The 27502-nt window shown below is 40.4% G+C and overlaps 1 protein-coding gene across 1 annotated transcript in view; it reads right to left on the reverse strand.

The window, feature by feature from the left end:
- The window catches only part of CCNY (cyclin Y), a 120785-nt gene extending 96126 nt beyond the window's left edge, over window positions 1–24659 (reverse strand). Inside the window, exon 1 of the mRNA XM_066551432.1 lies at window positions 24372–24659. Coding sequence (XP_066407529.1) covers window positions 24372–24525 — 154 coding nt within the window. The 5' untranslated portion in view covers window positions 24526–24659. The remainder of the gene's footprint in view (window positions 1–24371) is intronic.
- Between the last annotated feature and the right edge of the window lie 2843 nt (window positions 24660–27502).

Genomic DNA, 27502 nt, shown 5'->3' on the forward strand with positions numbered 1-27502 from the left:
CTGGTTTGAAACCACGCTGAGATCCAACAATAACAAGCGACACAGAAGGCAGAGTTTGTCACCGCTCTCTGCTGCAATTTTGACATCTGTTTTACAGCTCTTGGAAAGCCCATTTCCATTAATCTATGAGAAAGGACAGGAGATAAAATTCCCAGGCTGCAGAGGGCATTAGCAGACTTTCCTAGCTGACTGTACATTAAGAGAGAACTGTAACAGCCAAATTACGTTACTGTGAATAGACGGAAGATGCTGTAATTCTATTCCTCCTTTTGTCTTAATGGAGTTATTTATGTTGCAATCTTGAGGGCAGACCACTTACCAAAGACATTGCCAGCCACCTGCCTGACACATAAAAAGGGCAGACTTGGAACAGAAGGTGACATCCTGGTCCCATTCAGCAGAAGCTGGTCTGTGCTTTCCTGACTTAGCCTGCAAATTATCATTTTTAACAGTTTACGCACATTGCTCCTGCTGCACACTAACATTTAAGCAAATTCTACCAAACAACCTAGAGATTAGTTATCAAATCTAGGTAAAGTGAGCAAAGTGACTGAAAGCCTCATCACAGAGTGAAAAAGCTTAGCTTTTGTCATATTCATGCCTTTTAAAAATAAGAACAAAAATGTGTTTGCCACTCAATATTATTAAAACATAAACATAACAAGTTGCTTCAAAGTCTAACATTTCCCTAAGATGAGTATCCTAAAACAAAGAGGGATAGAATACTGGTCACGTACAATTTTCACAGAAATTATATGCACTCAACACAGACATTAAGAATTGGGCTCCTTTAATTTAAACGATTAATTTCAAGCACCTGGCCTTGAAAGCACGAATCTCTGTTTTTATAAAAAAATACCAAACTGGCTTCCCTCATACACAAGCAAAAGCACTACTAAAAGCAAATATAGGATCTGACAACAACAGAAGCTGCAGAAAAGAAGGAATGAAACCAGGAGGAAGAGATGGAAGACTGGTGGAAAAAACAAAATCAAACCATTCATCATATATATGTAACATGTTTTCTACTTTCTTCTAGGGTACTAACACACTGTATTTGCCACTGATGAATAAAAAGAAAGATGTCACTAAGGAGCATCTACCCCTGATATAACCTCAAGTTATTAACCCCAAATACTAAGATTACTGAAGTAAATGTTAGGAAAGTACCTTCAAGCTTGAAGAACAGTTTGTGATATTAAAGTATGTGAGTACTCAGTTTGCAACCCTAAATACAGAAATACAGTGGCTCAGTCATTCGAAAGAGAAAAATTATTGGAAGTAGCTTCTCTGAATTAACCTGATAATCAAAAACCACAATGGTATTGATCCATATGGTGGGAGCTGTGTGGGTTGGAAGATATTTGAGAGTTTACTTTGAAGTGTAAAATAAACTGAGTGTGGTCTCGGTGCAAGTCAAAAGCCAAAGTCCACATATGACCAAAACTCATCTCATTTAATCTGGACCAGCTGACTTCCCAGTAGGACATGGGAGAAGAAACTGTGTTTCTCTGAACAAGACTGGCAGTAGGAAAATCAAAGCACTGACAACTTCACAGCACAGCTGAAAGCTGGAGCCGTCTCCATTTGTGCTAGTTTAAGGAACAGAACAACCACCCCATTGCCTGCAGGATGTTCATTATCCAGCATCATAATTAACACCACTTCAGTTAAACTGCATATGGGAAAGCAGCAGGAATTAAGAGTAAATACCAAAATTCCTGTCAAATGGAAAATTATTTTCAACTAGCTATGAAAACTTGTAATTATCTCTGTGACTGTATTTACTGGGCTGTGACTCCCTCTTAACAGTCCTTCATTCAATCTCAGACAGATGATAAACCACAAGACTTCAAATTTGTTCGGTTTTCCCACTCAAGATAGGGCAGGAGACATTGACATTTGCACGGATTAATAGAAATCTTTACTTTTCAGACAAGATTTAAACATAACCCTAACAAAATACTCCCCATTTGAGGGGAACAGGAAAGGTTTGGGGAATCACACACCTCTTAATTTGCAATCTCCTTTTTACATAGTAAAATCCTCATGGTACATTTCCATAAGTATGAAGGAAACCAAGATAAATAGTTCACTTGACCACACACTTTGAGGTTTAACCACAAAAAATAAAAGGTAGTTGGCTCATGGGAGAATGTCTGTATGCAGTGGGAGCCAGGCTTGAACCAAACTATACCTAAGACTGGTTTAGCTATGACCAAGAAGAAACAAAAGTTTCTGTTTAATGTATTACACAGTGCATTCAGCATTCTACATCTGATCTTGTCTGACAGAGGTTTCCACTAGTTGGAATCCACTGAAATATGTATGTATGTTGAATCATATTATATACAGCCCTCAAGCTACAGGCATACCTCATTGCTTATCAGTAAAATACATCCTTAGAGATGATGTAAGGTTAAGTCCTTCACTTCCACCTCCTAGTACAAATGTATTCCTCCTTTGTTTTCAACTTAACCATACTAGAAAATGGTAAATCTTAGTTCACTCATTTCTCTTCCTCTGTTTTGTCACGTTACTCTGACAAAGAAGGAAAAAGTTCTTGGTCCACCATCAACAGTGAATTCAACCATAGAACTAAATGACAAGAGACAAAAAATACAAGCAATGTTATATTTTTGTCTTTTTCCTCCAACATCACACTATTGCTGAAATCTTATACAGAAAACGGAGGAGAGAACAAACTCAAAAAAACTTGTAATGAAAAGACAGCCAGAACCAAATCAACATTTGGTTTATTTCAACCCAAAAGAACAACAAACTTCTACGCATGGAAGAGCAAACACTGGGAAGGGTGACCATTTGCAAAAATGGTCAGACATCTGAATAAATCTGCAAGAGCAAGGGAGCTCTCCAGACAAACACTTCTTCAGAAAATATCTTCTCTCTTACAAGACACTTTCCCCAACAAACACACAATTAATTGACAACCTCCCACGTGTCTGTAACACGCCACTGGCCAGCCATACATCCTTATGATGTCACCAAATGTTAGCCCATAATAGAAGCCTCCAAGGTTTGCATCAGCACTGAGCAGCAAGCAATGAAAATGAAAACTTGTAACTTGTAAAAAAACAAGTTACATCTCTAAGAAAAAGGAGAATATTGATTTGCTCAGGCCATGGCTCTACATTGGATCAGCCAGGCACAGACAGTTTTCTTGCCCATCACAGTGTTCAGCCAAGGGGAAGCATGACTAGTAAGTCAAAATATAACAGCACTGTCCCTTTAGCACTGAAATTAATAATATTATTTACAAGTGTTGATAGCAAAAATGAAGCTAAAATGCACCAAACTTGAAAGAGAGGTTATTTGAGGACAGGAAGAGAAGGAGGAAGCCTATTCAAAGTCACCTAGTAAAATGCTAAACTAGTTTACAGAAAGAAGATAAGCATTTCTGCAAAGAGTAAGTAAGTTAAAATTAATCTTCCCCAGTCATAAAAACACGTAGAAAACAAATTCAACAGAAAGTCCAAATTTGGATCCATTTCCTCCCATCCACTGGGAAACAGTTCCTAGATGCAAATTCTCATTCTTAAAAAGTACAACAACCTTGTCAAATTTAAAGAATAAGCTATGCAGAGTCCTCCACCAGATGACTCCTGAAGTCCAATTACAGAGCACTCCTGTTTTCAGAAGACAGAATGAGGGAAAATACATAATTACTATTATTAATACTTCAGTCCTCTCAGCATGTGACAACGTTATATGAGTGGTCAATCAAGCCATTAAAAATTTGATTGATGTTGAGACTGAAACACTAATGGGGATCTGTTCCTGAAATATCTCAGAACTGAACAAGTATGTATGAAACAAGCTAGCCCCACAAATCAGATGGGAGATCACAGGAACGACAAACTCAGCTGGCTGCTTATGTTTAACAATGTATTGATTGTTCTGGGTGAAAAAATTGCAGGTGTTATATAGCTTTGGGAAAGGCCTCTGAAAATATTTCTAACACATTCAAGACAAAACTATATAAAGAAATGCAAACCAAATCTCTTCAGAAAAGGCATAAGCTGCTGCTGATTCAGGGGCACATACATAAAGTTTTGGAATTCTTCTGTTTTCACAACTCCCACAACAAAAAACCACAAACAAACAAAAAAAGGTTAAGAGACTCAAACCCAACATAATGTTTTAAGAGTTTTTAATACATTGGGTATTCTATCTGCTGTATATTTTAATGGTTAATATCTACTTTTGCCTCTAGACAGAATACTGCAATTCCTTGCTATCTGAAAGCTGTAGGTCTGTTTCAAACAACTTATTCACCCTCTGCCTGTCAAGACTGTTGTTATACAAAATTAAATACAGCCTCTAGTAGTTATCCATTCACCTTTCTGAAGAGACATAACTGGGTTAGGATTTGTTCTTGCTTTACAGGAACTTGAGAACCTACCCAATCCTCTTATGATAAAGACTCAGATACGGGAAGCCCTAAAGTTGGAGCTTTACAGTACCTTCATTTCAAGCTCATCCCAAACTGATTCCCACTGGGAAGAAGCAATAACTCAATTTGTAGTGTTAGAAAACCCAGCCTAATTGCCCTTTCCTTCAACAGTGACACAGTGACTTCACAGACAAAACATAAAGGAGCTTTCAACTGCAAAGTAAGCAAAGACTGACCAATTACTCTCTTGAAGCATGCCAGAATCCCCATATAATTATACCAAGATCTCAAAGCCAGCTCTGATAATTAATATTTCTAGGGACTTAAAAATTAAATCTCCAACAAGCAGGACTAACACAGAGGATGCAAATTTGCTGCATTTCTGCTTTGGGGCATGGAATTCTTTATGGAGCTGCAAACTTCAAGCCCACTGCCTCATTCATACCATAAAACTTTGGAAACAAATATACAATTTGCAAGCACTCCCCCAAGATAAAACCAAAGCATGCAGTATATTTTATGTCCCAGAGTACCACTGCTTGATAAACAGCACAGTCATTTCCCAAATGTTATAAAATTTGAAGTCCTTCACACATTTCTGAAGTCCAGTATTTACATAGCAGCTTTGTACTAACTACTCAAGAAACATTTTAAAATTGTAGTTTTGTATTGGTTACCTGTTGGTTAACAGGGTTACAGAAAAAAAACCAACTGACACAGTCTTTTCAGAATGCAAACAAAATATGATCATACCAGAAGTTTTGCCTACTATAGGCACATAATGGCAGACAGAGATAAAACCCATGGGGCTCCAGCCTGCCACAGCCCCAGGTGATATCAGTGTTCAACTTCAGAGCAGACATGAGTGGCTTTGAAAGGAGACACTGTGATCTGAGCTGGCAGATTAGAAAGGAAAATTCAAGCCCTTAAAAGGGATTGCATGGTTGAGATAAATGAGCACAGGTGTCACACGTTTAGCTGGAATTAGCATCAGAATTTGGGACTTCAGTGGAGAAATATAACTGCCAGGTAATTATTTTTTGACAGATTGTTTTCCTTCTCTGGATTAATTTATTTACAGATTTAAAACATTCTAAGTTCTCTGAAGAAAAAATTAGAACTAGACAAAGCACACACAGACACTCCTTTCCAAGGGATCAATGTGCCCACAGAGACCAGGGTTAACCCTGAAGCTGTTTTGCTCTCAGCATACTGCAATTCTGCTCTGACTTCAGTTTAGCTAGAAAAGGAACAACCTCTGCCTTACAGCATCCAGCAACAGGCTACAGCAACCTTAAAAAGAGAAGCTCCACTCCTTTGTGATAAAAAAGCAGTTTCCAGCAATTTTGTTAACCAATACAAAAGTGGTATTTTAAAAATTTAAATACTAAGGCATACAGATGTGATTTAGCATTTCCCTAAAAATAAAGTATCTCAAAATCCCTGGGGAAAAAAAGGCCATTCAATCATATGCTTGAAGTCTACTGAATCATTTGCCTTCTTCAAAGGGGACAAGATCATAACCCAGTCAAATCTTTCACACACTTAAACACTGTAAACAGGGTTTTAAAGATGGGGTTCCTTTATCTTGATTTCACAGTGCTGTCCCAGCAAGTTACTTAAACAGAATAATAAGCACAGCAGGTCCTCTCTAACTTTGGTACACAATTCTGACTGTCATTGCTCTTGCTGGCAATCTGAGTTGCACTCCTTCCAGGGAGATTTTGGAAACATAATTATCTGAAACTAAAACATCTATAAATAATTTATCACATCGCATTTATAGTAAAGAAAACCAGCAGATGCATATTTGTGAAAAAAGTTAATTTGCATGATGAGGCATCAATTGAGTAAGCATCAAATCCTAAATCCAAATTACAATAAAATATCTATTTCTTGGTTTGGATCAGTTAAAGAAACATTAAAACATTAATTAAACATTGTTGGTCTCACTTCCTAGCACATTTACATTTCAAGGTGATGCATCCATTTTCTAAATATTCATCCATGTTAACTTCCTATATCAAGCAATGGTAATACAGACAGAGAGGGAGGGACAGAGACACTGCATCTGCTTACAATCCCTACAAGAATAGCTCTGGCCTCTTGCTGTATTTACATGTATCCTTTAGTTCTCAAAATCCTGCAGTGTATAAGTGACCAAAACTCCCAAACCCTTCTCCATTAGTTTAAGAAAATTCACATTAATACACAAGTAGGAATATGTAGGGGTTGTCATTGTTACTAGAAGGATTATGCAATTTTTAAAAACAAGTAAGAATGAGCACAGCATCACAGTGTAATTACTCTATGCATAAGGGCATTTTGCTCACAACAGGGAAAAGACAAACTGAAAATACATAATCAAGAGGACTATAAAAGATGACTTGACATGGAAAATACTGGAAGTAAATTAATAGTATTTCAATTGCAACAAGCAGCTTCTGATAATATATTCATTTCAAAACCAGAATATTTTAACTATTCAGAGCAAGGTAGAAATAAGAACAGTCATCCAGAAAGCTGACAATTCTTTAGTAGTCTATAGGGCTTTCTACACAGCAGTCAGAACTGGTAAGGCAGTCCAGCTAAACAAGAAAACAAGCACTGTTCATGAGTAACAGAGCTTTTTCTTTTAAGCATGAAAATCCATGATGAAAACATCAATAATATTTCAAGGGCAACGCAAATAAAACCAGCATTACATACTAATAGTCAAAGAGATGAAGTTATCTCATCAAAATGACAGAAGAGCAGCCTCACAGACAAAATGCTTATATAGCTTTGTTAGCAGATACAGCTGAAAGGATCAACACAAACCAGAATTAACAATACTAGCGCCTGCTTGCACTTTATTTCTTTAACTAGAGCAACCTTCTTCCCCTCCCTAATGACAAACTTAAAACAGAAAGAAGAACTGAGATTCTTGCCAAAGCAGACTTCAATTTTGTTAAAACTAAAAGCCTTCTGCTGCCTTTCCATCTGCCTCATTGGAATTTCAATGCCCATCACTGAACAATTTCTAGTTAAAAAAACAATAACAGGACTACTGCCAATAGTGGACTCTGGCTGTTCATCCATCAATTAAATATAGCCACTTCCAGGCAGAAACACAGCATGTGCTGCTGTACCTTGTCCCTGACACAGCTGCCAGTGCTGCACACATCTAATGAAAGCAAGATAGAGAATCCACCCCAGAGAATAGCCCTGGGCAGGGACACTGCTAAAATGCCCATTTTCCAAATAAAACCCCATGTCACACAGCACACCTGCACTGGAGGTACTGATCAGCTGGTTCTCTCTTTAGATACAAGAAATGGTAAAAAGCCAAACAGTTGATGATTACACGTTTAAAAACATTCACATTTAGGAAACAAACAGAAGTGAGCATCTGAGACATCAGTGAAGTCACAGGCAGTGACTACAAATAGATAACAGCAGGCAATAATAGAGATCACAGAATAATATCACCTTCTGTCTATTTACTTTTATAGACAGACTCTTCAAGCATCAGACAATGTAGAGACTTTCTTGGAATTCCAGTAATGACTGGAAACAGCTTGAAAACGATGAAAGAACAGATTAAAAATGGACAAGACTTCAAACCTCAGAAAATGAGCTGGGTATGGGGCAGTTTAGAAACACTGATACCTACATTTTACAGGTTTTATCTGATGGGTTTCTCATTGGGCTTCAAATCAAGATATACAAACAGACATGTACAAAAACTAAATATTTTCTATTTAACTGAACCAAAATTGCCAAGGTAAAATTATTTTCTTAATCAGTGTTCTGGATAAGCTTTAGATAAAATCCATAAAAATTATGGTGTAGAACGTCACCTGTTGACTATTGTAAAGTGAATATTCTGAACACTAATCTTCTGTGAAATGCAATCTTTCAGGAGTTTTTTCTATTCATTGGAAATGAAGGGGAACTGAAACAGTAACACCACAAATGCATGAGCACTTGACTGTGGTTTCAAATTGCAATATTGCTTCCTCCTTGAATATCTGTCCTATGAAAAAGTGCAGTATGGAATTTGGGGGGGGGGGGGGGGGTAGAATTTTTTTCCCCTTAATCTGTTGTTTAAGGCAACATCAGACTTGATATACACAACTTGGTGGCTAGTCCTCAACTTTAGTTTAACCTATGACTTTTACTTACCTTTCCAGTACACAACTCTTGCAATTACTAGAGATGCCCATAAAATCAAGTGCAGTATATTCTGGAAAGCACCTTTTCTAGAAGAAAACACTTCCTTTTATCCACTAGCAATGTATTTCCCAATATAAATCGAGTTTTCTTTTCAGTATATGCTAACAATGCTCCCCAATACACAGGGCAGCAAAACTGTAACTGTTAACAGGAGTTTCAAGTTTCCAGTTTCTTTTCCCCTTCACACACTGCTTAGGCAAGGAAAGCCCAGACCATAAAGCACAGCTGATGACCCCAGAGCATTCCTACCAAAGTGTAACTATAGGACATGCAAAACTCAAATCACTCCCAGTATTCTATGCAAAAAAAAAAAAAAAAGAGACCTAAAGAAACCATAAGACTCTATACAGCTCCTTCAGAAATCAGGAGGCCAAGGCTAAACTATACTAATTACTGAGTTTTAGAAAGCCTATCCTATTTCTATAGCTGACTGAGAAAGATACCCCCTTGCTCCTCCCTTGAAGTTCAAATCAAACATGAGCCTTTATGGGCGTGCAACTGTGCAGTACAAGCACTAAAATCATATTTCACACTGAAAACTCCACTGGATTTGGATGTCCTTCGAAAACACAATTTTTTTAAGAACAAAATTAAGTAACCAAAAAATAATTAGTATGTTTTAGCATTCTAGTCAACTCTGAAAACTTGTCACTGTGTGCTCCTAGACCATCAATGTAGCCTAGGCCTTACAAAATTAAAGTATCAAATATATAAGGATGCCTGCTGCTCACACACCAGCACAGCTCTGTAGGACTCCAGCACATGCCCTTCTGCCTGGGAATACAGGCACTCCAAAACAATCCCACAGACAAACTTACTTTCCTGTACCAGAAGCAACCCAAACCTAATACAGAGGTTTATAAACAAGGAATTTCTTTTTTTTAAGACTATTGCTATCTTCCCTTTAAAAAGCAATCACTTCTAAAACCAGTTGTAATTCTTGCCTCTTAAATACTTGTTTACAGGTATTCTCCAGTTCTGTAAAGCTCTTCTAGCACAGCACAGTGCAGATGGTCCTGTGCACTTTATCTGAGCAGCTGCTGCTGGCCCAGAGACATTGCCTGGGCCAACTGGGATTTCTCAAATTCTCTGCTATATGCAAACACAACACTTGAAGACAAGTATGTAAGGCACTTCATGGAAGGAAATAAAACTTAGTGAAGGCTTATTCTGCATTTGCTTTTTAACTTTATTGAGTAATCAAGAGGTTTGGCTTTCTAAAAGTCAGTCTCATTTAGTGAGTCTCTTAGCATAATATACACATTGCAAATACTCATCTGAAAAGGACAGAGGCAGGAATGGACCTTTAGTCTGAAGGCAGGGAGGGAGACAGGAGACCAGTTGGTCAGTTACCTTTTAAATACACTTTCACAGAGAATATTTGAGACAGTAAAAAAAATTGTCCTTTGCAAAAACCCAGGTGGTTGAAAAGGTAGAAAGGATTTTTTCCACAGCTCAAGGTTGTAGCTAATATCAAAACAGCTATAAATTAAACTCCAAGTAGAGACTCTGCTGAACTTCACTCTAAAAGAAAACAGCAAGTCAAATGTATAATTCAATGCCAACTTAATCTTCAAAGGAAGACCAAAGTTGGTGGCCTTGTCTTGGATACATCCCAGCCAAGTGAGCCCACCACATGCTGTTCACCTCGCACCTCCCAGTGTGTGTCCTTCCCATCTCAGCAGTCAGCACAGAATAAAGTATTTTCAGCCAGGACTGGTGAGAATGAAGGACTCCTATATGAGCCAGGAACCAAGCACCAAACCCCAAAAGGGTACCTTGGTTTTGACTGCTGCAAACAAGAAGGTGGTTTCTCATCTTTTTGGTTTTTTTTTTTTTTTTTTGAGAATTAGCAATAGAAGTCAAGAAGAGCAATTGTACAGTGTATGGAGTTGTAAAGGAATTAGCAATATCAGTCTTTGGCTGTTACCAGTTTTATTTAATTTACACGTTGCTGGTAGGAATCCATGTCCCAAGACTTTCTACAGTCACCCAGAACCCTGAATTTTCTTTACCAAAGTGTTGTAGTTGTGAGGGGTTTTAAATAAATTTACATAAACACATGTATACATATGTACATGTACACAAAAAAACCAAATAACCCCATAACTAAAACAAAATCTATTTCAAATCTTCCAGCATTATTTTATTTTAAGGAAGCAAAGAATTAAATTCTTTTTACCACAAGGACTAGATTAACTTTTTCTTTGGTCTAAACTGGCAGAAAACATCTCCATTTCTTTTCTTGCAGGCTTCTGAAAAATTCCACACCCTGAAGAAACTGCCAAACCTCAGATCTCACTTCAAGATACATCACCTTGGAAAATAGAGAGACAGATTTTCCTAAATGTAATTCTACTAAATTCCCTGAGAAGGGTATTGGAACAAGCAAATTAGGGACGCTGCAACTTGTACTACAGTCTGCAGTTCCAGTGAATAAAACAATTATTTCCCCACCTACTGTAAGTCTTCTACATGCTTTAAGGGCTTTTCATTCTCTCACAAATATTACTTGTGGACATGGAAATTCCTTTGCTTGAAAGATGCCAACTGATATTTTTAATTCTAGTTTGCAGCATCAAGATCTTGTCTCTAAAAATATTTAGTACCAGGGGAAAAAAAAAAATCCATTAAGGGGAAGAGGACATATATTAACTTAAAAATAAATTCTGTTCCCAAGAGTCAGGCATAGTATTTGCCAACTATTTAATGTTCAAGTAGTTTTCAGCTTTCTTTGTTCATAACTCAAATCCTTTTGGGTTTTTGTTAATTTCATATTTCTGATAAATAGAGAGCCAAGAACATTTCTTACTGTTGTCTCAGCTTGAAAACACATAAGTTACCCATTATTAATATATTATACTAATAAGCACAAGCATGAGCACATAAAGTGTTTTTCATCACAACAACAACCTCCATTTGCAAGTAATCCCTGATTCTCCATTGTTTACTAGGTCAGTGTACCACCACAGAGATGACAATGACCCCTTTTAATCAAAGGAATGAAGCTAATGGAAATAATTAATGCTAACTACCAATATACTAGCTATTTATTTAAAACACAAAGGCATGTGCCTGGACATAGCTGCTGTATATTATCAGAAGGAAACTCAGCCTTTTTCCCCCCATCTATTTGAAATTGCATTGAGAAAATACACCCTAAGTTTAGTTATGGCACCAAAAAACGCTATCATGGCCGAGTCCTGGATAATACCTTCAGTTTGCTATAAGAATAGGTAAGAAAGCTTACTTGTGGCAAAACAATAAACCCTGCCAAAAAGGGATAAACGGAAGACAAAAGAAAAAGATACAAGAAAAATTTAGAGTATGAAAAAAAACCACCAGACCCAAACAGCAAGGCAGGAAGTAATGCCACTTCACAGTGGCATAAAACTGGTTTTTTGAACCAAGTCTTGGGTTTCTCCCCAAACAATAAGTAAATATTGTCAAATCTTACTTGAAAGATTCCACAGAGATCTTTCCAGATATCAGTCAGGCTCCTGGGTAAAATTTATTTTCCAGGTTCCAAGTAGAGATTATCAACTCTCTAGAAGACATCAATAATTAAGTTTTCGCAGTGCATACTTGCCCTATTACTTTAATCAGATACAAAGAAAAAAGTACCTTAGTTACTTGAGGAAAGCGATCTGCAGCAAGCAATAGGAAGCTCATAGGACTATTTAGAAATTAGATGCAATATCCTCTTTCAACAAGTGCCTTGCTGAATACTAAGAGTCTTGCAAGAGCAAGCTCCATGTTCTGAATTACTTCAACAGAACATTCTCACATGGGCCCTGGTTAGAAAACTTATCATAGGAGTTAACTGTTTGATAGCAACAAGCTTGGATGCTTTAGTACCATTGCAAATGTGTTTTACAGCCAGCAATGCACTTGAGTATACAGTTTATATGCACAGCTGAACTGACACTTGACACTTAATTATATACTGCTGCACCCCTGCCAAAGCATTTTCATCATTAATTATACCACCCTCCATTTGATAGTTACCTGTAACAGCTTATTTCTGGTATACCTGCATCAAAGCTATTTTACCTCAATGAAAGCCAGGATTAAAACCTCTGTGTAAGAACTGGCAATGGCTCAAGTAAGTCAGCACACTCTCATGAAATCTAGCTGCAATAAAATATAATTCCTACGGCATAAATAAGACCAGTTATACAGCTACAGCCACATTTGACAGTGTGCTGACTCAGCATGTGACATTCCCCCCAGCTTTGATTAGCACAGCATCACCAGAGTGAAGGAACTGCTGGTGGAGGTGACAGCACAGCCAGCAAGGGGAGCACGGCAAGCACACACGACCATGTCAGCAGCCTTCTGCAAAACACTTTCTAGAAGTAAACAGAGGGATAGAGATCTCTTCTGACCTACAAACAAAAACCTTCATATGGCCAAGAGCCCAGACTAACAAAACCAAGGGAAGGAGGAGCACCAGTCATGGTCCCACCACTACCTGGCAGGACAGGACTCGGCTGGACCCCAGGAAGGCACAGTGACAGCACAACTGCCCTTCCTGCCCTGCCAGCCCCTCAGGGTGCCACCTGGTCTGCCAGGTATCCCTGGCCAGAAGAGGCCACCAAGAGCCACCAATCCCACTGGTTTGGACAATGGTGAGCTCGAGCACATTCCCATTCCTTCAATAGAAAAAAACCTCTTCCAGCAAGAGACCCTGTCTTTCACTTAGGGCACACCAAATCAGTCAGATTTGAGTCCCCTGATAGAAACCAAGAAGGTTCTTCATTTGCATGAGGAAAGAAATGCAAAAACACATGGTTAGAGAGGATTTACATACAGCTGGACACATTGAATAATGGGCAGAGTATCAATTACAAAGATGGTAATTACCAGGAAATTTCTTCCATGAAATGCAGATCTTAGACTCCTACCGACTAATTCTCTTTTCAGCTTGTTATTCAGAGAAAGCAGTGTATATGCATTCCATACTCCTTAAAAAGAAAAAAACCTACACAGCTTCACAGCCTGTTTAAGAATTGCAGCTCATGCACCATGGCTTATTTGTTATCCCAAACTGTATTTCAGGGCATACATTCAGTATAAAAAAACCACAAATCTCCAAAAAATATTAAGAAAACTATAGATATTAAAATGCACTTGGAAGTACAAAGACACAATGCAGAAACACAGAAATCTTACCAATTTGTGGATAACCATCACACAGATCCAAGAGAACAAGGACTATTTGCTTGTCTGTAAAACATGTAGGAGAGGGAGGAAAGTAGGAATGTGCAGCAAATGTTGAAATGAAATCATGATGCAAGATAATACAGGGCTCTGAATTCAGTGTTGACAGCTATGCTGCCAGCCTGGAATATTCACTGACCCTGCTCTAGAACAAACTGTAATTGTTGTGCACTCCTCATCACTCAAAAAGAACTGCAAAACAGAAGGGGTCAAGTAGGAGGAGATGAGACCAGGGACAGGACGTCTGTGTGGTGTGGGTAGAAGAAGGCTGGGCTGAGCACAGGCAGGAGGCAAGTAAGGCAGATTATGACAGAGTGACACAAAACAAAGGGGAAGAGGGAAAAGGAGATAAAAATCAGAAAGTCTTGGTAAAGCAATAAGGATGGAGGAATCATCAAAAATCATTGGAAGAATGATCAAAAAGAAATATATTGATCTTTCAGCTCAAAGCTGCTTTTACCATTTTACTAGAAACACACCAAAAAGACACAAGCTAACTTCTTACTTTCAAAAGATGATATTCCAAGACATTTGTTAAACATAAGACCTTAAGAACAAATTCCCATTCGAGACCACACACACAACAATAAAATAACTGGGGGCAGAAACTGCTACTTAACTGTAGCCTGCTCTTCTGCCAAAGCCCAGAGCTTCCTGCAGCTCACAGATACCCAAGGACAAACAGCACACTGGGTTTGCATCAGTTACCCAGCACCAGAGCAGACCCTGAGCTGACCCCAGCCACCAGGGACAGGAGGACACAGGGGCCATGGCCAGGCCATGCTGCACAAACCCTTCCTTGGTGCAGGGATCCCACTGCCAGCTCCTGCTCTGCAGCACCAGGGCCTGGCAGCAGCCACCAGCACCATTCCTCACTCGAATAACCACCCTGTACAGTCAGCATGAGTACACTTGTTTTTCCCCTACATTAACAAAGACATTGGTACATCCATGGGAACCCATTCTGAGATAACCAACACAAAATCAGAGACAAAAGAACTACAGAAGTGGTTCCTTAAGTTCTCTTCTCCTTTTCTACCCACAATCATACCTAATTTCACTGCTGCTGAACTACAAATTTATATTCAAAATCAAAACATGCAGTAAGGAGAACAAAACCAAAAGCAAAAAAAAAAAAAAAAAAAAAACCCCAAAAAAAAAAAACCCCACCACAACTGTTGCCATCTTATTGCCAAAGTCCCCATACCTTCTTGGTGATTTCTCATGGGCAACTCCTCACAGCACTGACTTCTCCTTCTCCTTCTTCCTCCTCACAGCACAGCCAACAAACTCCAACTCTCCTCACCCAGCTAACCCACTCTTTTATAGCACTCACCCTTAGTGGACACAGCTGTGGCCTGTAAAGGGCAGGCCTGTTCCTAATCTCTGGTAATTAGTACAGCTGCAACTCCTCAGGGGTGAGATTACTTTCTGCACTATCTTTATTTTCTTACAGTCTATTCCCCCACATAGAACCAAATATGTGAAAGTATGAGAGCAGTTGTATGAGTTCAGGTTCTCATGCAGTAATATAAAACCTTATCATTTGGATTGCATGAACTGTGACTCAAATACTTATTACAAAAATAATTCTTTACCATAATATTTTTTAAAGAAATGTGATTTAATGTTGAGAGCTTACTTTTCACAAAACATTAATTTCCAGTCCAATTTAACTTGGCACTGTCCCCTTCACTTTAGTATCCATTTTTGCCCAGGGGAAACAACTTTCTAGATTCAGAATTTGCATCACTGCTTATATGTGGAATTTTGAATTATTTCTTTGTTTCCTTTAGCTTTCAAAGGTGGCATTGTTTTCTTTTTCTCCATGAAACAAACAGTTAAATCTCTCCTACTTCTTATTCTTTTTATCACAGGCTTGATCTCTAAAACCATCTCAGTTACAGGAATCCTTCCTGTCCCTAATCCCATGAAAAAGTACAGAAAATCCTCCATACAATTACAATTCAAATTTCTACGTCTGACACAGAGGCAGTAACTGAATATTATGAATGCAGCATTCTAGACACTTACCCCAAGTGAATTATCCTAGAAGAAAGGAGGACATTTAGCTGCAGAAGTGTGATTTGAAAGCTTAAAACACAATTGCACTTCCAAACTCTTCACACACTTTCAGCCTCCACTGGCTGACTGAATAAATGCACGTGGATTTCTGCCAGCCAGGAACAGTCAGAACAACCAGCTCCAAGGAGGTGCCACTGAGAGCTGAGCATTCACAGGGAGCATCAGGTGGGACTGACACACAGCTCACAGCACAGGCACATGCAAAGGATCTTGCTGTTCACTTGTGAAACTGCATTTTACCTTGATGTTTTTTGTACTATCTGAACTTTGAAATCTTCTGCGTATGATTTTAACAAGAAATATCATGATACTAACTGGAAAAAAGCTCATGTATCTTAATTTCAGAATCCCTTTTCAGGAACTGTTCACTCCAGATGCAAATAAATCAATCACTGATTACTATTCTAAAATGGAAATACTAGGATTTTGAAACACATGTATAAACAACTGTGTCAAGTGGTTAATTACAATGCTAATTTTAAAAGTAATAGTGAAGAGGGCAGAGAATTTCACATTAAAGGTCATCCTCAACAGATTTTACTGCGTTTGGAGATCCAACGGATTTAAGATTCTGCCTATAGCAGCAGTTGAAACTTTGCCAGCAACTAGAAATAAAATTCTTTCTAATAAAATCTGAAACTGTTTTTTTTTTCCCTAATTACAAACAAAGCAGAATGATGCTATGAATTGTTAGGCAAAATATTTTGCCACTGGACTTATTAATTTTAACTCTGTTGATTTTAGTTCTGTACTTCATAAACTTAATTAATAAAAACAAAATGAGTCTTTCAAAGTTCTCCAAAATAAAGAGAAAACAAAGCAAACAGGAATAAAAAGAGATTTTAAAGATCCCAATTCCTAATAGCTGTGGTTCTACCTCCCAAACACATGCAAAACTGCCGTTCTATAATAAGCAACCCAACTGTCTGGAAATCAAAATTTCTTTTAGGGTTAATTGTAACCTCTTCTTTTTCCAACCTGTATTTCACACTGGTTATTCTAACAGCATTCTTTGAAGAGGAGCAAGTGTGGGGTGACCCACACCAAATTAGGAGAGACTACAGTTTACTGAATGAAAACTGCATGTATACCACAGAGGCAACTTTTTCCAAGCTAGATAAAAACAGATGAGATCTAAAACTCCTAATATGAGCCTAGGAATGAACAGATCTAATTAATTTCAAATGTTGAAAGACCTTCTTCAAGGTCTTTAGATCACTTGCATTACTTTACACCACAACACAGCTCACCAAGTATTTCACAGATATAATTACTGCTTGTAAAGTTCACTGACCACAGCCTGAAAGCTTCTTTTAGTCAAAGCAGGGAAGCATGGTCTGTTGTGTTCAGGATCAGCTACAAGCCCCAAACTTTGGATCTTCTAATTAAATGCAGTGTTCTTCCATGGGAAGGTCAGGAAGGAGGATAAAGAAACCATATATTTAGCTGTAAAATGAAACTATTGATAAATAGCACAAAGGTGTAACTGCTGCCAGTCATTTCACATACACAGCCTCATCTACTGACAATTCCTCAATTACCCCCTCCACAGAGAGCTTGCACAGTGGTGAAAAAGTGTAGGATAGCAATGTGAAATATCTTTGCTGACCAAGCACGGCTTCTTTCCCATGCAGTACTACTTTCAATATCTGAAATGAATGTATTTTTTCCAGGAACAAAGATGGTAATAAGTATCTTTTTCAGTTGGAAGTGTCCCTTAAGATGTCATAAACCAAATAACAACATGGCAACAAAAAGGTACCACTTCCCAGAATACTGATGTGCAGGGATAAAATGCAGAACAGAAACAATTTTAAGCATGCCAGTAATTCTAAATTCTGGATGCAATTCTGAATCTAGAAAAGAACCCTTATATCATTAAGTCTTGCATCTTCACTTAGTAAAACTGCATCTTTATCACATCACTTTGTGCAGCCTGACTTTACAAAGCCCTGGAGTACTCTGTATCTTTGGTAAATTTTGTCTCCTTACAATCCAACATTCAGATGAAGGAACAACTCATCAATTACCACTCTTAATGAAATACCAACACAGCAAAGAAAACAATCTCTTAAAATTTCAACACATTCTCATATTGGTTTCAATACTGTTGAAAGTAAATACTTTCACTTCCCATCTGACATCTTCTGGATCTCAGCCCCAGCTAAGAATCATTTTGCGGACAAAAAAAGATAAGCAAGCCAAAAGTTTGAGATACAACTTTTTTAACTAAGGCTGGGTGGATTTTTATTGAAAAGAAAATTAGGAGTCAGTAGTTGAAAGCTGACTCTTCTGATTGCAGAGAGAAGGATATTACAGCGCAGATTCTCCCTCTAAGAATCACAGTAGAAAAGAGCATGGGAAATGTCACACAAGGTGGATGAAAATTCGCTTTTAATCTTGGGATTAGCTCTATTCCATAACCTTGTCTGAGCATTCAGCATTTTCAGTCTTCTGCAACATTTTCATGCAAACAAAGACAGTAATAAAGTGCCACTCACAGCACCAAAAACGTTGACTTTATTGATACATTTTGTTCAAACCACCATAAGCTACAGGAAGGACACAGTTTTGCAGTGCAAACTGCACCTATTGATGGCATATCAAAGGTATTTCAGCAACATGGTCACAGCATTACCCTGACTTAAAAGAAACAGCATTCATTTCCAAAGAAATAAAGAGAGAGAAGTAAATAAATAGGAGCTGGACTTGAATGATCCTTGTGGGTCCCTTCCAACTCAGAATGTTCTATGATTCTAACACCAGTTCATGGAAAATGTGAATCTTGATTATCTGAGAATCTAGTCTTAGCTGAATGATCTAAAAAATCCTTTCCAATTTGCAGGCCCAAAATGTTATAAGCATGAAGAGAAAGGAAACAAACAAATTAAAACAAAAGGGGGGGAAACCAGAATTCTGTGCAAATTCTCAAACCAGTTTTCATTAGTAATTCTCCATTAATTCCAACCATGGCTCTTTAGCCAGCTTCTATACTAGCTAAGGATTAGAAGCAGGAGCTTTGGCCTGAAGACCAAGCTCTTTCTCAACCCAGTTCAGGCTACTGAGCCCTCCAAATTTAAAACCAGTCCTCCCAGAAGCAGCACAAGAGTTGGTGATGCTCCTACAGGGGCCTACAAAATCAGCAACAAAAGCTAGTTTAAGTTGAGCTCAGTAAAACCATCTCTGAACTTTGGCCAATTTTGCAAAAAGTTTCAGCTAAGGAAATTAACATCCCAACAGTCCATTTCAGCAATTCTGGAATGTTTGCTTTTAAAGTTGATTTGTAAGGAATAAAACTCCTTACAAACTGCTTGTTCTCCTTACAGAAGATACAGGAAGTAGTAACTACTTCAGTGAAGGCACCACCTATGCACACTGCTTGGAACAGTCCATCCATAGTTCTAGATTTAAAAGATTTATTAATGCTTACCAGCTCTTCACATACATTTCAGAGAGGTATGGCACATATATTAAATATTCTGCAGGATGAAGTGAAAAAGATCGCTCCATATGTCAGAATGCACATAGAAAATTAATAAATTCTAGAAGTTCTATTTATCCAAGCCCAAAGGAATGGAAAGAAGCAAAAGTAATGTTGATTCATTTCTACATGGAAAGCTCAGAGATAGGCTGTATATATGCTTTCAGTTTGCAAAGTGTATTTCATATTCTTGCAAAGATGTTAAGCAAGGAAGATATTTAGACTGTGTCTGATGTGCAGCTGTCTGGCAGGACAAGGCCAAGGACAGCCATCAGGTAGTGCCAGACACTGCTCCCTTATTCCCCTTCCAGCCCCAGGATACAAGAGCAGCTGGAAAAAGGCATTCAAAATATCAGTAAGCTGCCTTTAAGTATGGTGTCCCACCAGGACTGGTCCAAAACATCTCAAAATACAGTAGTCCTTCCATTTTCAGACACCTATAATTTTAAGTTTTTTCCTTCTGTTTCAAGTACCAATTTACCCAGCCAAGACTGTATAACTCACTTTCCAAGAAAATACTAATCAGATGGCAGTGCACTAAAAAAATTTCTTAGAAGTTCAGAAATGACTAGCCTTAGTATGTGTACCTCTGAAAGCTTCTGCAGCTAAATATGAAAATACAGGGTGTAAATTTATTGTTTTGATGTGAACAGTGCAAAAATGAGGTTTTAGGAAGGCCCTGTATGACACGATGGTGTCTCTGAGGAGAAGCAGGGCACAGACAGAACAACCAGATGAGACTGGTAACAAAAGAAAAAAGAAAGCTGTGCAGGAGGCATCATTAGCAAGATGCAGTTTAGGCCTAGGTTCACCAATGTTGGCCACAGCAAGCTGCATTTTTAATTTTTTCATGCATCAGAATACAGGGGTACCTTGATACATGACTTCTGACAAATGCTTAGGTAGATAACACCAAATACCTAAACAGTAGTACTGAAAAACACACAGATCACCTCTGTGCTGGAGTTCTGGCTAAACATGAACATTTTTTGAAAGAGAATTTTCTGTAAACCAAATAGGCTTTGTTTTTAAAGAAGAGCTATCCTTTTACAATCCATGTTTTAGCAGGAATGTCTGTGTGCAGCACACTGGATGTTTAATTTGCTTCTGAAATGCTTATGTCTTGACTTTTGTGAAGTAGGTCAGTTCCTTCACAATGTGCAACCCATCATGCCCTAGCTCTTGAAAACACCAGTATTCCTTTCAGCAAAATTCCATTAGGTATATGGGGCAGACATTTTAGAACTTCCTTCTATTTTGCTAAAATCTTGTAACTCTTATAAAACGCAGCAGATAAGAAATACACAAATAGTAACTAATCCCATGTCAGAGACTCTCTTATGCCAGTTCCAAGAAGCTGGAGGAAGGAAAAAAAACATAAATGAACAAATAAATAGTTTTTTAAAAAGCAGTCCATTCTTAGGAGCCTGTACATTATGCAGCAAAAAAATTAACATGATTGACCCATCATGAAAAGGGCTGCAAAGGTTTATCAGTGATGCACAGTTGCACAAGGCATTATGTGAACTAGCAATGCATGACCTACTGACATTAGCAGAAGTTTACCAAGAAGGGAAAAAAATAAATCTGATTTTGTGGGGTGAAGGGAGAAAAAGGGGAGAAGCTGAACATTAAGAACCATCTTTTCCTGAAATAGCCTATGAATTCTCCATCTAGTCTCTGTTTCAAGAACAGCCTTTTGGCCAGTTTCATTGTACAGTATCAGCTTTGCTTCACACCATTGTATTTGTAGTAAGACATTTCCTTTCACTCCCTCACTACAGCTCCATACTTGACAAGCTGACTGTAGAAATCATGCTCCAAACAGAGCAATCACACCTGAGCACATGCTGCCTTTTCCCAAGTTAAAGCACCACTGGCTCCCATTGTGCCTTGATGATGCACAGAGCAGGTGGAGTCTGGGCTCTGGCCAGCCCAGGCAGCGAGGACTGACACCGTGCACACACCAAGCTGCTTGCACAGGCCAGAGTTTGCATCCTAAGAGATACAGAATCTGGCACACAAAGGTCTCAACCATTTTTACTTATGGCTGCCATTAACTGCTGTAAAAAAAGGTCTTGATGGCAAACAGATGTAGGAATCTACGAGTTTGAATCCACTGCCACAATTTTTTTTAAAGTAAACTTCTAAAAGTGAAGCGCTGAAAAATGTGGAAGCTCACCCTAAGCAGTAAATCATCAAAAACAGAAGGTCATCTCTGTATGTTACAGTTACCTTCTTGCCCTTCCTCAAAAGAGAAAAACATTAAAATTCTGTTAAGTGTCCTTCATGATCATGGGCCTGTAGAAACTAACAATAAAATAAACAAAAAAGCATTCAGAAACAAACAAAACCAAAGCATTCTGGGTACTCTACAATATTCAGAGAGGCAATTTTGCATGTGTGGATTTTTGTAGAAGTCCACTACCTTCTTAGAAATTTGAGGGGAAGAAAAAAGAGGAAGAGAGGTAAATTCAACTTTGCTATTCTCCAGAATATGTCTCTTGATAAATTCCTCCTCATCAAAACTATTTCCAAATTCCCCTTCTCCTTCAGATACCAATTTATAAACAGTTGTAAAATATTACAGAAATTGAGATTTTTCTGGCCAAGTACCAGTGATGTAAAAGTATTTTGTTATAAAACTAATTCCTACTGGAAAGTGTCAAAAAAGTTTCCTTTCAGTGCATTAGTCTTTGTCATCATTCATTTAATTAAAAAAACGCACATTTGGCAACACTAGTAATTTGAGAACCCTTATGACTTGCAGGAACACTAAGGAATAAACATCCAGCATTCTCTCTTCACAACACAGATAACCAGACTATTGTTCTTTCATTCTAAAATGGCAAAAATATCATCAGAGGTCTCTGTTGTGAAGGGTTTTTCTCACCCCAATGTCACATCCATAAATGTCTCTATGCCATACAACTTCAAACAATCTAACAACAAAAACATAATAGCTAGTCTAATACAAAATAAAATTTCAGAAACAAAGAATCACCCTATTACATTTAATACTCAGTCATCATCTTTAGCCAAGAGACCGTCAATGAGCATGACTCCAGTGTAACAGATCTGCAACAAAGCACACTTCAGAAAGTTGTTTTATCCCAGTCTGTCCAGTTGTTTTGAATGCATAGACATCTATTACCCATCAGCCTCCCCAGTGAAAACTTACTTCTCAGGCTCTATCCATAAAAAGGGCCAAGAGCAGAGTAAAGCATAAAAAGAAAACCCATAACTGTTCACAAATTTGAAGACAGCGTGCCCATTTGAAACTGTCGCGTTGCACTGACAATGGCCCCAGATGAAAACCAACAAAATGTAAATATAAATAATGCATGAGGTGTTTTCTGTGTTCTAACAACAGGTTACAACTCTACACTTGACACATGCCACACTTTAAAGGAGAAGAGAAAGACAACACATATGCACCTTGACGCAACAAATGAAAGCACCAACCAATAAAGATCTCCTGGGGTTTTTTGCAAATATCTGCTCAGATGCAGGAACTCATCTGCATTGTATGCACATTTTAACAAGTACACATGCACTTACTATTTCCATCAAAGTCTTTCTTCCCATCCATTAAAAAAAAAAAGCACACTGAGAACAAGGCATAAAACCCACACATCTCTGACCAAAAAGTTTACTGCAGCCTGTGTTGTTATAGATGGAGAAATCCGTACCATCAGAGAGAGCTGCATCCTGCTACACTGCACACCACTGATGCTGGAAGAATTAATCATTCACAGATCAACAATTGGTTCTTTCATCTCCCTGGCTTTCTCAGATCAGACCATTATGTATTTTTTTCCACCTACTGATCCTGTTACACTCCATTTTCAGCTGCATGTAGCAAAGACATCTGAAAAACATTCCTCATTCCTATTTCTAGAATGTACCTCACTGAAAGAAACCAGTGAGGGTACCTATATGCTTCCACGGGATTCACAACTTTACCAGGACCAAGAAGTGACAGAACATTGAATTCTGCACTAAAATCACAATGTAATAAGCTGTGAAAAAAATGTGGACGGCAAACTGAAGGGCACCAAAGTCCTTCTTTCTGGCTTTCTACCAAAAGCCTCATGGGTTTGTTCAGTGAACAAACCCATGAGATAGCTGACCTTTTAGCAAGTAAAGTTTTAGTACTAAATACTTCAGCTAATCAAAAACTAAATTACATGTATATATTAACTCAGCCCACATCTTTAAAATAAAGCTATATTCTGGCCAGCACGAATGGCACCACATTCAGTCACGACTAAACCAACAGGAACATGGCTTTTTTAATATCTCTGCAGAGAAAGAGAGGGCAAGGCAGTATTCATGATGAGCACTGCGCCTCATCATGACAGCAACGGAAGAAAAAGTCACTGGAAGAGAAGGTTGTCATGGGAAACATTTCTCCCACTTTTATCTCTGGCAGGGTTTGTCCTTTAAACGCTCACCCCTGCAGAGGCCTGGCAGGTGACATCCCGGCAGGTGACGTGAGCTCGGCACAGCCAGCCCTGCCAAGGGCGAGGGACGCTCCCCTGGGCCACAGCCGAGCCCCGGTGCCCGAGCCCGCCGGGATTGCCCGTAATGTCACCTCACGATCCTCTGAAGGGCGAAGGGTCTCGGCAGCGCAGACCCGGGGCTGCAGAACTGCACCCTGCCAGAGGATGCGGCGCGGTGCGAGGATGCTCCCAGCCCCCGCTGGAAGGGTCCCGCACAGCTCTCCCCGGGGACAGGAGCAGCTCTGGAGGCGGAATGCACCGCGGCATCCCCGTGAGCCCCGCGGGCGCGGGGACCAGCACCGGAGGGACACGGTGCCGGGGCAGCGGGACCGCCCGGCCCGGCCCCACCCGCGGGGGAGCGGCCGGGGCAGAGCCGAGCCCGCCGCAGGGAGCGGAGGGGAGGGGAAGGGCTGCGGGGGCTCCCCGGGCGCCCGCCCGCGCTCACCGTCGATGTTCTCCCGGTCGCTGATGTGCTGCAGGTTGCAGCCCGTGTCCTCCCGGCTCAGCTCGGCCTCGGGGCGGTAGGACTCCAGCCGAGAGTGGGCATTCCGCCGCAGCTTGGGGCTGGAGGAGACGCAGCAGGACGTGGTGTTCCCCATCTTCTCTACCCGGCCCCGGCCCGGCCCGGCTCGGGAGGAGGCGAGGGGCGGCCGGTCAGCGGGGGTGGCGGGAAGCCATGGGCGGCAGCGGCGACAAGAGGGAGCGGCGGCGGGGGAGGAGGCGGCGGCTGCGGTGCCCTGCGGCTGCACTCGCCGGCGGTTCCCCCCGGCGGCTCATCCGCGGAGGCGGCCCCGCAGCGCGGCCCGCCGGCGTGGGCTGCGGCAGCTAAGCCGCCCTCCTCCGCGGGCGGGCAGCGCGGGGCCCGCCGGGGCACAGCCCCATCCTCCCCCGCCCCCGCGCAGCCGCCGGGCCCGCTCCGCGCACGCACCCACGCGGCAGCGTCGCAGCCTCCGCGGCAGCGACACCGCAGCAGCAGCGGCGGCGGCAGCAGCAGCAGCCGCCCCGGGCGGCCCCCGCGAACCGGTTCCGGTTCAAGCGGGCGGAGACGCCTCCCGCCGGGCGGGCTGCGAGAGAGGCGGCGGCGGAGCCCGGCTCGGCCGAAGGGCCGCCCCGGCAGCCACCGACGGAGCTCCCCCGAGCCGCGGCCGCGGGGCTCCCGGCGCGCTGGCTCTTGGGTCCCCGGCCCTCCTCACTCGAGCGTCCCGCACACGGGCGCGGACCCTAACCCACAGCCCGGGGCTCCGCGCGCTGCTGCCGGAGGGAGCGGGCGCGGCAGGCGCTGCCCGCCGGTGCCCGTCGCTCCCCTCCCCTCCCCTCAGGGGCCCGGCCGGGCCGAGGCCGCCCCGCTGGCCCGAGGGCTCCGAGGGAACCCCCCGAGCTCCTGTCCACAGCGGGGACCCCGCGACTGCCCGGATCCAGGCCGGAGCCTGAGCCCGGCTGGCCCCGAGCCTGCCCGGCCGTGAGGACCCGCATCCAACCAGAGTCACTGGTTGTCCCAGAGATTTGTAGGGACTGCACGAATTCTTTGAGAACTTGTTAAACTCTCCTGTGTACTGACTGTTCCAAAGATAACAGGCCACAGAGAAATGAGAGGGTGTTAAGTGCCCCTTTGTACCACCTTCCCTGTGTTTAGGGCTTTCCCAGTCAAAAATCCACTTTTGCCCTATTCAAAGTAATGTAAAAGATGGGGATGGTGCATGGCTTTCATTAGTCTTTTTTGTTGTGTTTTTTTTTTTCTTCTTTAAATCGTTGTAATCTAAGCAAATCTTTTGACTGCTGGAGGTCTGAGTCATGGTAGTTGAATGGATACACTGATGATTTGACAAGAGAAAAGCACTTTTCTATGTTTATAAAAGATGCTTTGACTTACAGCCCGGTGTCCAGGGAGCCATGACTTAATCTATCAGGCATCCCATGATATCTGATGTTTTCACAAGATCTGCTCAAGTCAGATGATTACATGAAAGACTTCTAAGTTCTTATCCTATTTTTTTTTCAGATCACACATTGCAAAGAAAATCAAATTTTTAATTTTCAACAGCCTTTTGAATGTTTATTGATGCAAATGTACTCCAGTGGGATATAAAGAATCAAGAAGAAAGAAAAATAATGTGAGTTTTTTTCAAAATCAAACTGTTTTGGGGATGTCTTCTGTAACTAGTTTTGGGACACTCCCCCCCTCCCCAAACATGGATGGGCAGTAGATTTGGAGTTACATCAGTAGATGTGTTTGGAGTTGCATCGTCCCTATGTGTTTGAGTAAGTCAAGATAAATTAAGGATAGGTTTAGCATCTTTTTGTATTAGTGTATTCAGTAGTTTGCATCCAGACAAAAGGAAAGTCTTAGCTGAGCTCTGGTTTAGAAATGCTGTCTAGGAGGATGTCATGCTAGCTAGTGCCTTCCAGCACCGTGTCATCACTTGCTGAGGGCACCTCAGCCCCTCCACTGGAGCTCACCTGCTCTCCAGCTGAGCCTGAGCCTGCTCAGAGCAGGCCTGACCTTAACCTGGCAGCAGGGGAGGTTAAATGTGAAACGCGTGTAAGCAACAATCAGAAAATCTCAACACAATTTTTAAACAATCCAATCATCTCAGTATATACACAACAGAACAGTCAGATGTTACTGAAGCACTTGGCTTCCCACATCTTACAAAAGGACCTCAAGCTAGTGAGATCTCTGCAGAAGACTTGCCTGAGCTGCCCTGTTAAATTCCACCTTCCTGTAGCAATCAGGGACATGTGCTCATTTGTGGCCTTTTCAACCTGTGTGACTGCTCCTAGGCCACCAGTGCCATTGTCTTTGAAGTACTCTTTGGGTAATGCTAACTGGGCAACTGTTGCCTTGCACTATCAATCCCACCACATTTTTTCATAAACATTTCATAACCCCTACTTATTTAGAAACTTGTAACAATTGTAAATTTATTGTAGTAAAATCTTAGACAAAACTTGCAGTTTATACTTATTCTGCAATTTTCACAAGCTTTGAAACAAAACAGGCCACATAATGATGGAGATGGGTTATGAAGTTTGCTTCTCTAAATGTTTAAGTAGAGCTTAAAAAGACATGTTTTCTTTATTAGAAAGGATTGATTTAAACTTTGTGTTTTATTTAAAACTAATATTATAAAACTAAACATTGTAATTTAATGTATTTAAAATTTGTGATCACTGGCTGTGACCATGTAGTCACTAGATGTAATCACTAGATGTGACTATGTGGTCACTAGGTGGATGCCCTTTAAGGTCCCTTCCAACCCAAACCATTCTATATTCTATCCATAGTTCTATTATTCTGTATAGCTACCTATTTTCTTACTCACAGTCTTTCATTCTAAATTTTTACCTTTATTCCTCCTCTTTTCACTCTAGGAGCTTGCTAAAGTACATTATAATGACAAAGGTGCTACAATACATATTTCAAATCAAAGAAAAGGGATGCTGCTCTAGGGTAATGGTCTCCTGCTGGTATGTAAGAGCTGAGAAAAGGTGAAATATATACCATGAAAATATATTTGGGGTTTGATTATGATTATTTATTTCAGCTATCTGAAGTGCATGATGCAAATATAACTG

This window comes from Molothrus aeneus, chromosome 1, assembly GCF_037042795.1.
Source record: "Molothrus aeneus isolate 106 chromosome 1, BPBGC_Maene_1.0, whole genome shotgun sequence".
NCBI classification, from domain to species: Eukaryota; Metazoa; Chordata; class Aves; order Passeriformes; family Icteridae; genus Molothrus; species Molothrus aeneus.